Source organism: Thalassophryne amazonica, chromosome 8, assembly GCF_902500255.1.
Source record: "Thalassophryne amazonica chromosome 8, fThaAma1.1, whole genome shotgun sequence".
Classification (NCBI taxonomy): Eukaryota; Metazoa; Chordata; class Actinopteri; order Batrachoidiformes; family Batrachoididae; genus Thalassophryne; species Thalassophryne amazonica.
In genome coordinates this window covers 62,074,966-62,091,183 of record NC_047110.1, presented here as the reverse complement: position 1 = coordinate 62,091,183, position 16,218 = coordinate 62,074,966, and the positions used below count along the sequence as shown (strand labels likewise).

Genomic DNA, 16,218 nt, shown 5'->3' with positions numbered 1-16,218 from the left:
GGCCGCTCTTCTGTACGTGACTCAGTGGGCGAAACACACTTGTCATTTGCGTGGGCAGCCAGCCAACTGTCTTTTTCACTCACACGCACTTACACCACCTCGCTTCCTCTCAATCTTCTCCCTCCTCTTCCTCTCTTTTTGTCGTCTGACACCCTCAGTGCGGTAGAATCTAGTTGTTGAAGACAGACTACAACCACAAGAGCTGAGCAGAATAGCAGATAGATGTGATAACCTGCCATTCCTGCCCTGAAGTCACTCTCTTAAATGCCAGCACCGTGTCTAAGCATCTAATGCTTTAAACACTCCCATTTGTATGTGGGTGTTTAATGATGATAGATGAGATTCTTTGTTTGTCCACCAGATGGTGCTTAGTTCCAAAGAATCCATGAACACAGGCCATGACTGTCCTTATTCATTCTGCTACAATGTGTCCTGTTATATGATCAGTGTATTTTGTCTGCAGTGACTCTCCAGGATTTTATGTAAAGTTCCAATAAATGTAGGAGGTATAGCTTGATGTACATACATGAAAGATGTAGCATTTTTACATTTCTGGTGTACCTACCAGTTGATGCCATACCAGCTCGTCTCCCTGCTCAGATGCCAAGCAGCGAAACGCTCAGACATACAGACCTAATCTTCCACAGCTAATTAGGGCCAAGTGGCCTCAGGCAGCCCTTAAACCTCACCACATCACCACATACAGACAGGGCCCCTCCAGACCGCCACCCTCTCATCACAGTCAGACCACTGTGTGGACGTCTCAGGCGGTGAGTTTCTCTCAGTTTCCTCTAGCACAGCGAAGAGCATCCGAGGGGCCCTTTGCTGTGTGTGTTCAGGTGCCAGAAGCTGAGTTGGAATAGTGGGTCTTTATTCAGCATTTTCTATGGAAGATTATAGTCAAGTTCCTCTTGCTAAACCTGATTCTAAATCAAACTGACACATCACACTGCTGCCGTTTTTACGGCCTGCTTGCATGGCTGCTGCTGAACCGGCAGGTAATAATGAAAACACAGCAAGGGAGGGGTTAGCAAAATGATTGCAATAGGATTGCGACTTTCTGTCTGAGCCTATCCCAAAAGAGCAGTCAGGTCAAGTGAGTCTGGAGCACTGGTATGTTTTCAGTGAAACCATTGCACCTCACCTGCTGGGATAATGACTGACTACTCATACGGCACTACTGGCTGGAGCTTTTATCACCCGGCTTTAGCTGCTGTGGTGGGACTGGCCGTCTGTAAAACTCTGAAGCTATTTCAAGCTCAGTCCTCAATTCCAAAATACTTCCAGGTTTTCTTTGGCTTCCCATCATCATCTCTCCAGCATCCATCTGAGGGAAGTAAATGGTCGTCTTTTACACAAAGACCACCTACACAAATGTGCGGCTTAACCATCCACACTGGAAAGGTTCCACTTCACAATCTATTAAAGATGTGCTCACCATGCATTCATTGTAATTAAATCAATATGATAATACTCTGTAAGGCATTATTTTTTGGCTGGGCGATATTCAGATGCTCTTGTAATTAACAACATGGTTCCACTTTTAAAATGTGTAGCAAAAAGCTCAGGCTGGTGTGTGTGTGCTCAGTGGTGAATTGGGCCTTTTAAATCTGCAGCTGTGCATAGTGACCCAAGTCAAGAATTCAAATTTGTGCATTTTCCAGACAGAACTATTTGTTCTTGCATCGCATAACAGGAGAAAACCTTGGCTTGGTGTTGCTGTTGTGAATAAAAAGTCTGATGGGAAGACTTCATCCTCGAAAGGGAGTGAAAGAAGAGCTGTTGTTGTGTACTCAGTTTTTTACCAAAGGTAAATGGCAGGTTCACGTGGAGGTAGGTGGTGTTCATACATCTGTTGAAAGGTAGTCTATAGTTTGTAGCAGCCATTTCTTCACATTACCCCCTGTGATTACGTCACAAGGACAGTAGTGGTTGCAGCCATGTTACTGAGCAAACAGCTTGTGTCCACAGTGGGTGATGTCATTCATACATACGCTATAGGAGTCGGCCATTCAAGGACAACATGATAAAGCTGCCAAGAGGGGTAATAAAAGGAGCACAGCGCACTTCACTTTGAGCTTAACTGGCAGAATTTAACCTGTGAATCTGGATCAGACCCAAAGTGAAACAACCTCAGCCATAACACAGTGTGAAAAGGAGGACAGCTGCATCATGGGAGTTAATAAGGCGTCACCTCTGGGACTGCCACCACTTGGAGCGAGAGCCAGAGGGACCTGAGTCAAAGCTGGGCCACTATTGTTGAATTCTAGATAATACGCATCTTAATTGCCCTTATTTATGTAATTGTACCTGCCACGTGTTGTTACTGTTTGATGATTTCATAATGTTTGAGATGATGGTGATGACCGTTTACTGGTTTGTGGTGTAAAGTGTACTGTTAATTATTCAAGACAACACTGAGACAGGCTGAGAGATTTCTCAGTTAAAGTATCAGTGGTGTTATACTGTGTATTTACTGTGGTGATGGGATTTTGTCATTTGTCATATGACGCATTCTGCTATGTATGATCCAGCACGCAGTTGCCTCAGGGTCGACAACCCCAGCTGTTTGACCTGGCTACAGCAGACAGATGGTCATTTTTGATCAGTGGGAGTGGATCGGTTTATTAGTGTGGTGGATGTGCTGACCCATGCCACCAGTGGCATGCTCCCAGACTTGATATGAGAATATATATGACCACAAGGTTCTGTGCTAGGACCAATTTTATTCACTTTATACATGCTTCCCTTAGGCAGTATTATTAGACGGCATTGCTTAAATTTTCATTGTTACGCAGATGATACCCAGCTTTATCTATCCATGAAGCCAGAGGATACACACCAATTAGCTAAACTGCAGGATTGTCTTACAGACATAAAGACATGGATGACCTCTAATTTCCTGCTTTTAAACTCAGATAAAACTGAAGTTATTGTACTTGGCCCCACAAATCTTAGAAACATGGTGTCTAACCAGATCCTTACTCTGGATGGCATTACCCTGACCTCTAGTAATACTGTGAGAAATCTTGGAGTCATTTTTGATCAGGATATGTCATTCAAAGCGCATATTAAACAAATATGTAGGACTGCTTTTTTGCATTTACGCAATATCTCTAAAATCAGAAAGGTCTTGTCTGAGTGATGCTGAAAAACTAATTCATGCATTTATTTCCTCTAGGCTGGACTATTGTAATTCATCATTATCAGGTTGTCCTAAAAGTTCCCTGAAAAGCCTTCAGTTAATTCAAAATGCTGCAGCTAGAGTACTAACGGGGACTAGAAGGAGAGAGCATATCTCACCCATATTGGCCTCTCTTCATTGGCTTCCTGTTAATTCTAGAATAGAATTTAAAATTCTTCTTCTTACTTATAAGGTTTTGAATAATCAGGTCCCATCTTATCTTAGGGACCTCATAGTACCATATCACCCCAATAGAGCGCTTCGCTCTCAGACTGCAGGCTTACTTGTAGTTCCTAGGGTTTGTAAGAGTAGAATGGGAGGCAGAGCCTTCAGCTTTCAGGCTCCTCTCCTGTGGAACCAGCTCCCAATTCAGATCAGGGAGACAGACACCCTCTCTACTTTTAAGATTAGGCTTAAAACTTTCCTTTTTGCTAAAGCTTATAGTTAGGGCTGGATCAGGTGACCCTGAACCATCCCCTAGTTATGCTGCTATAGACTTAGACTGCTGGGGGGTTCCCATGATGCACTGTTTCTTTCTCTTTTTGCTCTGTATGCACCACTCTGCATTTAATCATTAGTGATTGATCTCTGCTCCCCTCCACAGCATGTCTTTTTCTTGGTTCTCTCCCTCAGCCTCAGCCAGTCCCAGCAGAAGACTGCCCCTCCCTGAGCCTGGTTCTGCTGGAGGTTTCTTCCTGTTAAAAGGGAGTTTTTCCTTCCCACTGACGCCAAGTGCTTGCTCACAGGGGGTCGTTTTGACCGTTGGGGTTTTTACGTAATTATTGTATGGCCTTGCCTTACAATATAAAGCGCCTTGGGGCAACTGTTTGTTGTGATTTGGCGCTATATAAATAAAATTGATGATGATGATGATGATGATATTGGACAGCAGTCATATGACAGTAATGCATGTCTGTAATGTATCAGTTTGCAGGATTCCCCAACACATATGTACTATACAGAATCTAATTTCTGCACAGTAATGAAATAACTTCTGTTAGCTTGATGTTTGCTCTTATTTTCTGGCTCATTCATAGGGTACAACATGACGGTGATTTTCATTTTGATACACCAACATAAAGTCTGCCAATCAGTTCACTTTTTTATTATCTGATATCGCCACAAAAATGTCATGGCAGAAGTTCCTTCACAATGCAAGTGATACTCCTCATCTCAGTCTCCCGAAGTAAACACTTGTATGACATGAAGCCATTTTGGCAATAACCAAGGATCCTCCAAGGCCTAGTACCAAAGACATCCAGCTGTTAATGCGATGTTAATGGTGTTGTCCGTGTGCAGCGATTAAAGTGCAGCGTGATCAGAGCGTCTCAGTGCAGTTCTCAATGTTACTGAGATCTCGCAGCGCGGCGACCTCTCCGAGGTTTTGTGGGATTTGAAATGTCAATAGGGCGAATAACAAAAATAAAGCTGCTACTTCTTTTTTGTTTTCAGTGGATTTCCAACCACCTTTAGAGGTGCATACCACCACCTACTGTATCGGAGTATGTGGCATTAATTACTGTGTCTGTACCATACAGAATGTGAGACAGTAAAATGAAAAATAAAATGTAGTGTAAATATCTTAACACTTAGAAACAGCACAAGTTTGATCACAGTGTGTGAGTGCTGTAGTTTATTTATAGCCTTGAACCACAGCATTGATGTGCTGATTCCAACAGCCTGCTTATTTTACTTTTGTTGTTTGTTTTTAAACAAAAAAATGCTGGCAGTGGGGCAGTGCAGTCTCATTTGAACACCTACATGATATCGTGGGATTTGACCACATCTGGGGACAGCTGACACAAATATGGCAGAGAATCCCCAGATGGAGTGTGGAAGTTCCACCACAAACCATTCAGCCCGGCTCGGTAAACTTAAAAGCATACTCGCTGTCACCCAGTGGACCTCCTGAAATCCCCATCCTCTGAATGGTTTGTGCTGACACTCCCACACTCCGTCCGGGTAGTACTCTGACCCTACAAAGAGCGTCAACTCTAACAGAAAAATGGTGTACTATTCAGCTGCAATCACTGAAGCATCGCAAAAAGTGCAGTTTTTTCATTTCCCAGTGGAGAAGGGAAGACGAGGCAAATGGGTGAGGTCGTGTCGGTAAGTGTTAGCCTGCACAGCTAACCAGAGTAGCTGCGTTCTCTTGCCTGCACAACCGCCTTGACACATTTGTGCTCCGGGTCATAAACAAATGCCAACACATGTCCATTTTCCACCACATTGTCACTTTTTCTTTGCATTTTCACTTTGTTTGCGTGTAATTTGCCCAAAAGCACAGAGAAAGTGCCATGTTTCTGTCCCCGGAAGTAGAGAAATTGCATCATATGCATCATATTTTACCCCTTTAGCGCCCACCCTCAAAAAAGACTGCGCTGCCCAATTTTGTAACTTCTCTTCAGATGGGCAAAGATGGAGTACCAGTAATAATAATAGTCAATTAGCGTCAAATCTCCTCAACAAAACAGTTACTCCAGAGAAGATTTTATCTGTATGCGTGCATGTGGGAGGTTAACCCAGAATTAAAGTGCAGCCGATGTGCTTAAATGATTGACATCCACAGCGGATGGTGGGATTTTTCATAGGCATTATTAAAAATATATATATATTTCTGGCCTGGCGGGGGTCCTGGTTGGCCTGACAGACTGACTTAGTTTCTTTTGAATCATAAGATTTATTCCTTTAGGCAGTCTCCTGCAATATATATGGAAATCAAGTTGTATCAGGTTTTTACTGTCATTTTATTTTTGCAAGATCACTGTCAACTTTCCTTGTGGTTTTTTACTGTGCAGCTGTGATAAGCACAAATTTGGCTCACTGACAGTTTTTAAAAAATATCTCACCTTTGAATTTTGTTTTGGACATTTCATATTACATTTTCTGTTAAGATTAATGAAGGGAAAAAATTAAACACTACTACATTGTTAGCTACGGAAGAGTATTGCATTCACTGGATAAAAAAAATTAGATCACTGATCTCATAATTACGAGAAAAGATCTCATAATTCTGAGATTGGGATCTCATAATTGCGAGATCAGCAGTCTAATTTGTTTTATCCAGTGAATGCAATACGCTTCCGTAGTTAGCAAACATCTAGGTTACTAAAACATTTTAGGACTATACAGTACTGTATTAACATTATTTAATCCAGGTAACTGCTAACCTACCGTTAACATAGTGCAAGTTCATAACACATCAGGTGGTAAGCGTCCTAGAATAAACACTAATTTAATTTTAAAAAATACACTACAAACACTCATTAGAGTATTTATAAATACAGTTTAACCAAGCATTTCCTTTAAAATAACCGATACAAACACAAAAAGGCCTCAGCTGATATAACTGGAAGACCTTTTAAACACCTGTACAACCTTATGATAAAGGCCAAGAAAGAGTTTAAATTAAATTAATTAGATCTTGGGCTTACACGCCATGATAATCTAGCACCTGGAAGGCCGCGGACTGTCATTCTCACACACACACACACACACACACATATATATATATATATATATATAAAATCAGGCTGTGTGCACATAGCATTATTTAACGTGCAGTTTAATCGGTGACACTGCAGGGATTACTGCTGCTAGTGTGGGTCTCTGTATGCAGCCTGCAGAGCTGCCTGTTGGCAGCAATTGAATTGATGAGGCAGGGAGGAGAGCATATCTTCCATCTGGGACTGACAGTGAAGGCTGGAATGTCCTCGTACCGAACAGCCTGCTTCTCTCCAATGTCATGTGGACAACAGCCCCCACGCTAAGCAGCCTGAGGAGAGCTGTCGTGCGGGCCAACGGGGTCATGCTAGTCATCCTCACACTCTGTTTGGAAACATGCTCACTTTGCACAGACGCGCACATACCCGTAAACACGCCTCCCACAAGAGGAAGCCCGAGTGGGTGTCTGTTTTATGTTGCGTGCAGTGTTTAGTGTGGAAACCCGCTTTCTGCTTGATCATATCACTGGAAGATGAGTGAAATTATTTCAGCAGTCCTGTTTTTATCCTGTTCTCCTGCCTCTTAACACACTCTGTGTCTAAACCAGATCAACGTAAAAGTGAATCGGCAATCAGACCTTTACAGTAAAATCAGTGAATCGAGACAGAGTTCAGGTCTTTGGTACAATGGAAGCAAGCAGTTTAAATCTAGTCCTAATGAAATGAGGCTTTTCATCGTCTGGAGGAGTCCGTATGAGCGACCCACACTGGTCACGGTTATGTCTCAGCCTGAAAAAAGGACCACAGCTAGAATACACTCTGTATACTTTACCCCATGCTATCATCTATGTTGGATCATTATTCTCGTGTGTCATTATGGTGTCACTTTAGCTCGCGATGGCCTCTGCAGTGGTAAAGCTAGACCCAAACTAACTGATAATCTCATCTCTCCAGCTGTTATCCCTCTGACCGACTCGGAACACAAGCTGCTGGCTCTCCATTTTGCCGTGGACCCTGGCAGGGACTGGGAGTGGGGGAGGGACGACAATGATAATACCAAGCTAGCCAAGTAAGTGCTTTACAGCGTGTACGTGCATGGCTCTGATGCGCTCAACAGACGGGGGCAGCGATTCCAAAACAGACCTGTAAACAGGGTGAAAGTTCAAGATAGCATGTGAGGATTTAATTGCTCAGGTCACTTCAAAGAGAGATCAGAGAGAGAACAAATTTGGAGTCATGTCAGTCATCCACTGGGTTTCCCAAAGATGGCCTCTGGGTTTAGGAGAGAGTTTATGTAAGGGTTCTGACTTCACATTCCTGCCAGTCAGCGATTTAGCTGATCCCTGAAAGCTGCAGAATGAACAGTGCACACGATGCTCAAACCAAATCCTCCTTATGTTACCCTTAACTTATTACATGCATATTTAAAGCTTGGCTTCTTAAAGATTATGTAATGCAGTAGGCTTTGTGTATTTATTTCAGGTTTCATTTAAACTCCTTTTGTTCTTGCTGATTGATGCAATCATACACTCAACATGAAACCACCGCATGTATCTTTGAGCCACAGCGGTCAGAATGAGAGAATATTTGTGAATGGGGATTAATGATTTGCTAATTGCTATAAGCGGGCAAACATTTCTTGCCAAGATTGCAGATAAACAGTGCTCACATGATCTAATGACATAAGCAGCACGTGAGTCTGTAGACACTGATTGTTACATTTTCAAAAAATAAATAAATTAATACTTTTTTTAAAAAATCTGGTTGTCAGGTTTAAAGGAAATGACATGTTTCATTGCCAGATGCTTTAAAAATAAAGGAACCTCTGTTTACTATGTTCACTTTCATGAAGAGGGTGTGGTTCAGTTCCGGTGTCGCCGACTGAATTAGCATGTAAACATGAGCTTGGTCATTAGCTCCACTGGTAGTGCAACTCAGGCAATATGCTGGTTATCATTTTTAAATCAGTTTTTTTTTCCAAGCCAACTATTATGAAAACCTCTGCTCAGTCCACAAACATATCTGTTGATCAAACACCCAAATTGCAATTAGCCTGTTAGCCGTAACTTTGCTAGTTTCATATAACTGTGTGACTGAGTGCGCTCAGGCTTCATTTGTCCCGCTCAGGTCATGCTGGTCTTACCCACAGTCTACCTCTTTACTCATTTATGGGTTTGCTGGGAGTTATGCGGTGTTGGACAAAGTCAAGATGGCAGCATATGTAGCCACTATACTTGAGTTTAAAAAAATGATCTTCAGAAAACTTGTGGGTGGCGTCACAGAGGGTTTTGTCCTTCATGTGTGCAGTCTTTGGTCACACACCACACAGGAATTCAGATGTGGACTTCAGTAATATGTTGGGCGGTGCTATACTGTTTGACACTTTAAAATACAGTGATGAACTGATGAACACCTAAAATTCATGAGCAAATAAAACTAAGTAAAATTGTCACAGCTTTTCGCCTTTTAAAAAACACGTCATTGTGATGATAAATCTACATAATTCCTTTGAGGTGGTCTTCTGTAAGATATGAGGAAATCTGGTTAATGTAATCAGGTCTGTACGACTACTTTATGCCTGAGTGATCATACTGCTGGAAAATTTGAGGGTTTCTCCCCCCCCCCCCCCCCCAACACACATTGATTTAAAAAAAAAACACAGACCCCCCCCCCCCCCCCAAAAAAAAAAAAATCTGTGGTCAATAAAACTTTGGAAAAAAATGTAATTTTGTTTACGTATATCAGGGAAATTTGTACATACAACAATATACAAATATGTATAATGGTGGCGTAGAACAATTACATTTATTGTTAAAATTTTAACAGAATTTGTCTGATGCATGTTGTTAATCCCATGTGCGTGTTCTCCTGCAGTCTCATCTTGTCTCTGGAGGCCAAACTCAACCTGCTGCACAACTACATGAATGTAACATGGATTCGAATTCCATCTGAAACAAGGGTAACTCACTTTTGTCACCCACGTGTCATTTTTGTCACACTTAAGCCTTGAGAGATGATATTTCATGTGGTCTTAGTAACACACTGTCCAAAAAGTCCAACATAGTTACTGTTAGTGTCAAAATGTAATACTAAACCTGTACATTAATTTTTGTTGTTCATTTGTGGAGATATCATCAATAAACTGTGTGCGCGCGTGTGTGTGTGTAGGCTCCCCTGGCTCAGCCAGAGTCTCCTACAGCCTCTGCAGGTGAGGATGTCCAGTCTCTAGCTGAATCCATGGACTCTGACCGCGAGTCTGTTGGCAGTAACTCAAATGTTAACGCCGGCAAAGCTGGCAAGGAGAAGGACAAAGACAAGCAGCGCAAGGATAAGGATAAAAGTCGGACTGATTCTGTAGCCAACAAGCTAGGTAGCTTCAGCAAAACGCTGGGAATCAAGCTGAAGAAGAACATGGGAGGTCTGGGAGGCCTTGTGCATGGAAAAATGAACAAATCCAACTCTGGCTCAGGGCGCAGTGCCGAGAACGGCGGGGAAAAGGTGAAGAAAAAGGAGTCTAAGACAAATAAGGGGAGCAAGGAGGAGTCGGGCCACTCTACTAGTTCCACCTCGTCTGAGAAGGCCACTAGCCCCTCCCCCACAGATAGAGATAGACCCTCCAGTTCCTCCCCTACTGAGAAACAGGACAGCACAGGAAGAGGAACGGCAGACAAAATTCTAGACAATTGGAAGTACAGCACTGATGTCAAGCTCAGCCTCAACATCCTGCGGGCCGCCATGCAAGGAGAGCGCAAGTTCATTTTCGCCGGCTTGCTCCTCACCAGCCATCGGCATCAGTTCCATGAGGAAATGATCAGCTACTACCTGACCAACGCCCAGGAGCGCTTCAGCCAGGAGCAGGAGCAGAAGAGGAAGGAGGCAGAAAAGAAGCCCCCGGCCATGAACGAGGGGCCATCAAAGAAGCCAGAGCATGAGAGCCTCTTCCAGAGGGAGAGGTCGGACAGCTTGCCCCCAGAGAGCTGCTCCCCCATCCCCCCCCACCACGCCCACACCTACAACCCACCACCCCCACTGGGCTTCAAGATGCAGGGCAGGAGTAGTCCCACTCCTGCAGCTCCCCTCGCCTCAGTCCTGGTCCCGCCGCTCACCCCACCAACAGTACCCCACCATGTCTCCCACACAGCCCCATCCCCTGGACCTTACTCCTCCCCCATTGGTGCTAAGAGACCTGGGCCTGTTCCCGTGTCTGCCCACTACAGCCATACACCGCCCATCCAGAGGCATAGCGTGATCCACTTACAAGATGTCAACATGCAATCCTCCATCTTCCAAGACGACCCCTACAAGCCTGTGGTGGGGACCCTGAAGACGTGCGCCACATACCCACAGCAGAACCGCACGCTTTCATCCCAGAGTTACAGCCCAGCTCGCCTGTCGGGGGTCCGCACCGTCAACACCATAGAGACACTCTCCTACATGCCGACTGAACACAAGTCACACACGTACACCAACGGATTCAACGCGGGAGACATTCAGGACTGCCTGGAGTTTGCCGACGAGGACTCCTCGTCTCACACCTGGCTCAACCAAGATAAAACCAAAGGGCGGAGCTCTGGAAGCCCTTTGTACTGCTTTCAGCAGCGCCGCTGCAAGAGGGAGAACTGCTCCTTCTATGGTCGGCCCGAAACGGAAAACTACTGCTCCTACTGCTACAGGGAGGAGCTGAAACGCAGGGAGAGGGAGAACAAAGTGCAGAGGCCTGCATAGCCATCGCCATCACCCGTCAGCAAGGCCGCAGGAGACTGAGGAAGCGACACCATCTGCACTCTGCATTTACGCAACACAATGGCAACCAGTTCCTATTTTGTTGAAGAATGCTCTTGTGTTCCTGTCAACCTTCCCTTGTTAGTAAAGAAAATTACTTTATAACGAGGGAAGAAGAACTTGAAACAGTGAGCAGCTTTGGCCAGATTTTTTTTTTTTCTGTCTCATAGAATTTAGTCTTTTACTTGTTTTAGAGTAAAAGTCATCTTTTGGTACGCCAGGGGGAAGTTGTTTATTTTTATTTATTTTTATTTTTTTAAAAACCTGCATCTCACCCGGGGGGGAAGATTTTAGCTCGTTTAAATGCAATATCTCGGCTCAGTTCTTCACAGACCTCTACGGAAAAATTTGTAGTTGTTGTGCAATCAGAAATATTTCAGTGGGAGATTAATATTAGACTTTAAAGCAATAAATTGGTGATTTTTGTTTTGTTTTTTGCTTCACCTTTCCCAATTTTGTCTATGCACCAATAATATACTTACTGTACGTTAACTGTGTCATGTAAATTGTAAAGGATTGTTAAAGTGTGCTTTTGTAAACCAGTTTGAATTACAGGAATTACAGCGTATAAGCCTCATAGATTGTACCGTCAGATTAGGTCGAGATGTCACACTCTCCATTTGTTAAGTGTACTTTTGTTCATACTACGATGCAAAGTGTGTCAGACTCAAAAGTCTTGTCACATTTTTGCTCCTGAACATCACAAGCACTGCCAAATTAGCTTCTTAAAAAAAAACAAAAAAAAAAACAGAAAAAGTTACTATCAGCAATTCCAAATTCTGAAATGTTTTCCGTGCCAAACACTGAATAATGTGCGTAGGAGGACTCGGTCCTCAAACATGCGCCGTTTATGGTGTGTTTCTCCGAATCACATGTTAAGATTACTTGTGGGTAGTAAAAAAAAACAAACTAATAATAATAATAAAGAAGAAACAGGCTTTTCTGGCACGTGGCTGTTTTTCTGCCACACACACGATCATGCTCTTAGCAGTACATGGTGACCCGTAGCCTCGGCATGCGGGTGAGGTCATCCCTCCTTTGCGTTCTGCATCCAGAGGTCGTTGTCAGCAGCAAGCAAAGCTGAGAGCACCTCGAGCCTTTGTGATGATCATCAGTGCTTTAACCAATCATTGGAATCCTCCAAGTGCTTTCTGCTCATTCAACATGATGGGTGTAACGACGCAGTGTTTTGTGTTGTTGTTTATTCTGGTGAAGCTTGGATTACGTGCCATGCTGTCCTTAACTGTGTCCTGGCCAAGGATGTCCACTGCTCCCTCAGTTGGCTGTTGTCTCTCCTGTGCACACTGCATTGTTTCTCCTCTTTGTTTCATGGACTTGCACCATGTTAGGACTGTAAGATATGATTTTGTATTCCTTTAAGAGTTTTACACTAATTTAAGTTATTAATTTGCACATTAGGTACAGATGTAAATATTAAAATAGTTTATTGTTACAAATGTGGTGTGATGTGTTCTGTGTCCTTTCAGGTTTTCTGCATGGGGATGGCATTATGGGAAATGTATAGGTCTTCAAGTTGAGTTTGGGGACGTGCACTGGTGCTGCGCTTTGTTGCATCCATGACATCATAGAATCACCTTGGTTCTTGGATGGCAAACACCCAGGCTGACATACAGTTGTGCTCAAACGTTTGCATACCCTGGCAGATTTTTTTTTTTTTTTGCCCATTTTTCAGAGAGTGTAATGAGTCATTCACGTCATCAGGAGAGTCGTCAAGGGAGCCATCAGGAGAGGCTTCAGTCCCATCATTAGGAGGGACAGCTGCCCTGTCATTAGGAGGGTGCTAACTAGAGCACAATAGGTGCTAATTAGAGCTATTGTTTAGTCACTAGCCTATAGCAGTCGGCCTCTCGGTAGGAGGGTCTGGTTAGGTTTAAAAAAAACTCCAGCTTTTGTTGGCTTCTGTTTATTCTTCTCTACAAGAGTCAAGACAAGACAGAAGTCAGACTACCAGAGCAAGAATTTTAGCTGAGGAAGGTTCTGCGATTTGAAGCGAAACGTCCTCGCGTCAAGCAACCCAGTCCAGTCGAAGATTCAAGCTTCTCTACTATGGAAACCACCTGGACAACTAAGAGCCTACACAGAAACATTTTTCAGAGAGTATGAATGACAACAAAAAAACTTTTTTTTTCACTCATTGTTAGTGGTTGGGTGAAGCCATTTATTGTCAAACAACTGTTTTTACTCTTTTTAAATCATAATGACAACAGAAACTACCCAAATGACCCTGATCAAGAGTTTACATACCCCTGTTCTTAATACTGTGTATTGCCCCTTTAACATCACTGACAGCTTGGAGTCTTTTGTGGTCGTTGTGGACGAGGCTCTCTGGTGGCAAAGCTGCCACTGCATATGTCTTGGACTTTATTTATTTCAGTTATGAAGAAATACACCCAGTATGGCACTCTATGGTAAATCTGCATGTAGACAGTTCTCAAAAACTGATTGACTGTGGAAGAAGAAGAGTGAGGAAAGCCACCAAGACAATCAGACAACCCAGAAGAAGTTATAGGCTGTGATTGGAGAAATTGTGCACAGTGCAGATGTGACTGCAGGACCTTTGTGGTCGGGATGGCAGTGGGATCAAACCCAGACAGCTAAAGACCATTCCCAGGTCAGCCAAAGGGGAATTCCCCCGTTAGCCAAGCTAGCAGGAACGTCTTTTCAATCAGGACCCAGGACCTTCATCCTGCTACACAAATTTTGCATCACCGCTCTTCAGGCACCTTGACGCAAGAATTTATTACCCGCACTGCTGCGTAATTCGTCATGTCAATTTGACCCACTTTGTCCAGCTGAATGCCGCACTCTGTAAGGACCAAGCAATCCTAGGACCTTCTTGCTTTGAGACAGCATTTCTAACTACTAAAGCTTTGCTTCCACTGAGCGGTCCAGGTCTTAGCAGTACAAGATGGTATGGAATGATATTTTGTGCGTTTCCATGTTCAGATTTAGGGACAGGTAACAAAATAACTGTACCCTAACACTTTTTGGCACCCTTCATTTGGGATATCAAAATAATGGAACATTAACAAAAGGGAGGAGCTAACCCACCCATTGATTGGCTCATAGCAACATAGGAATGTGTCATCACCCTGTATGCACTGATGTCATCAAACCACACCCTGATGCCTTCATGCTGGGTGGGAACTTGTGGAAAGGAAATAATTTCTTTACAGCAGCCAAAAGTTCCAAAATTACACAATCTAAAAGCAAAATACCTTTTTTGTGGCGAAGTCATTGAAGGATAGGTATATAACCAAAACTTTCAAAGTATATAATAAAACTTTCCTTTTTGCTAAAGCTTATAGTTAGGGCTGGATCAGGTGACCCTGAACCATCCCTTAGTTATGCTGCTATAGACGTAGATTGCTGGGGGGTTCCCATGATGCACTGTTTCTTTCTCTTTTTGCTCTGTATGCACCACTCTGCATTTAATCATTAGTGATCGATCTCTGCTCCCCTCCACAGCATGTCTTTTTCCTGGTTCTCTCCCTCAGCCCCAACCAGTCCCAGCAGAAGACTGCCCCTCCCTGAGCCTGGTTCTGCTGGAGGTTTCTTCCTGTTAAAAGGGAGTTTTTCCTTCCCACTGTAGCCAAGTGCTTGCTCACAGGGGGTCGTTTTGACCGTTGGGGTTTTACATAATTATTGTATGGCCTTGCCTTACAATATAAAGCGCCTTGGGGCAACTGTTTGTTGTGATTTGGCGCTATATAAAAAAATTGATTGATTGATTGATTGTGTTGACTGGCCTTCAGGACCCATATTTTTGCGGATGTTTTCAGAGTTGCTGGCATGCGAATTCTAAAGTTCAGGCATTACCCCAATGCCATCTGATGGTTGTTTATGGTTGGTAAAAAAAAAAACACCGAACTCGGTATGAATACATGTAATTTGGTCACTTTTCAAAGGGGTCAGACTTGTCAATAAAGTCAATTTAAGATGCAATGGTTCATTTGAGGTCAGCTAACCTCATAGTTCCAGGCAATAAGAGCTGTCAGCTGGCTGATAGAAGCAAGTTAGAGACAAAACCAAACCAACAGAACAAAATACAGCCCGAGGATGTTTTCACCGAGCAGCCGATTGCAGAAGTACGAAATTTTCGCTGGAAATGTCGTGTACCCAACCTCACCAATATGTCTGATAATCAGTACATGGACATCTACAACTATTCTGTCAGGGATACAAATACTTCTTTGTGGGATCCGTGAAACAAGATCATCTTAAGACATGTTTCAGATCATCACAGCAAAGGTGAGTTGCTTGTGCACAGTTTTGTTTTTCAAATGGCTTCAATGAAAATAATGCGCATCCACAGCGTATGAGTTAGGGCCCCTTCACACATAGTGCGAATACGTACAACTCAGGGCGACACGGCAGTAGAGCTTGCATGAGTACTCCACGAAACATTGCGCTGACGGGCAGGCGTGCACTATCCCGGTGCGACAGTTTGTGCATGCAACTGTCATCGTGCTGCTGATGTAGAGGAATAGAATAAAACCGGCTGTATAATTAGTGAATATCGCTGGATTGATATAAATAATACATAAAAGGGGATGCAATACAGAAACCTACGGTTAAATAATCCTGGTTAAATTTAAATAGCCACACAGGATTTGAATATGCACACTCTGATTACCAGACAGAAACTTTACCACTGCGCTACCATCACTGTCTTATAACAGGAGTGTGAAATGGCTAAAGTCAAGAAGCAGATAAATATTTTCTAAAAAAAAAAAAAGCTCTGACCAAACGGCATTTGGTACTGCGTATTTCTGCTGATACATGACT

At 43.3% G+C, this 16,218-nt stretch overlaps 1 protein-coding gene across 2 annotated transcripts in view; it reads left to right on the top strand.

Annotated features, from left to right (window-relative positions):
- The window catches only part of otud7a (OTU deubiquitinase 7A), a 91,877-nt gene extending 79,011 nt beyond the window's left edge, over positions 1 to 12,866 (top strand). Inside the window, exons 11-13 of one of the 2 annotated variants that reach the window (XM_034176467.1) lie at positions 7,582 to 7,696; positions 9,502 to 9,586; positions 9,796 to 12,866. In XM_034176467.1, coding sequence (XP_034032358.1) covers positions 7,582 to 7,696; positions 9,502 to 9,586; positions 9,796 to 11,352 — 1,757 coding nt within the window. In that variant the 3' untranslated portion in view covers positions 11,353 to 12,866. The remainder of the gene's footprint in view (positions 1 to 7,581; positions 7,697 to 9,501; positions 9,587 to 9,795) is intronic. The other variant, XM_034176468.1, reaches the window with a different exon arrangement.
- The last annotated feature ends 3,352 nt before the right edge of the window (positions 12,867 to 16,218 follow it).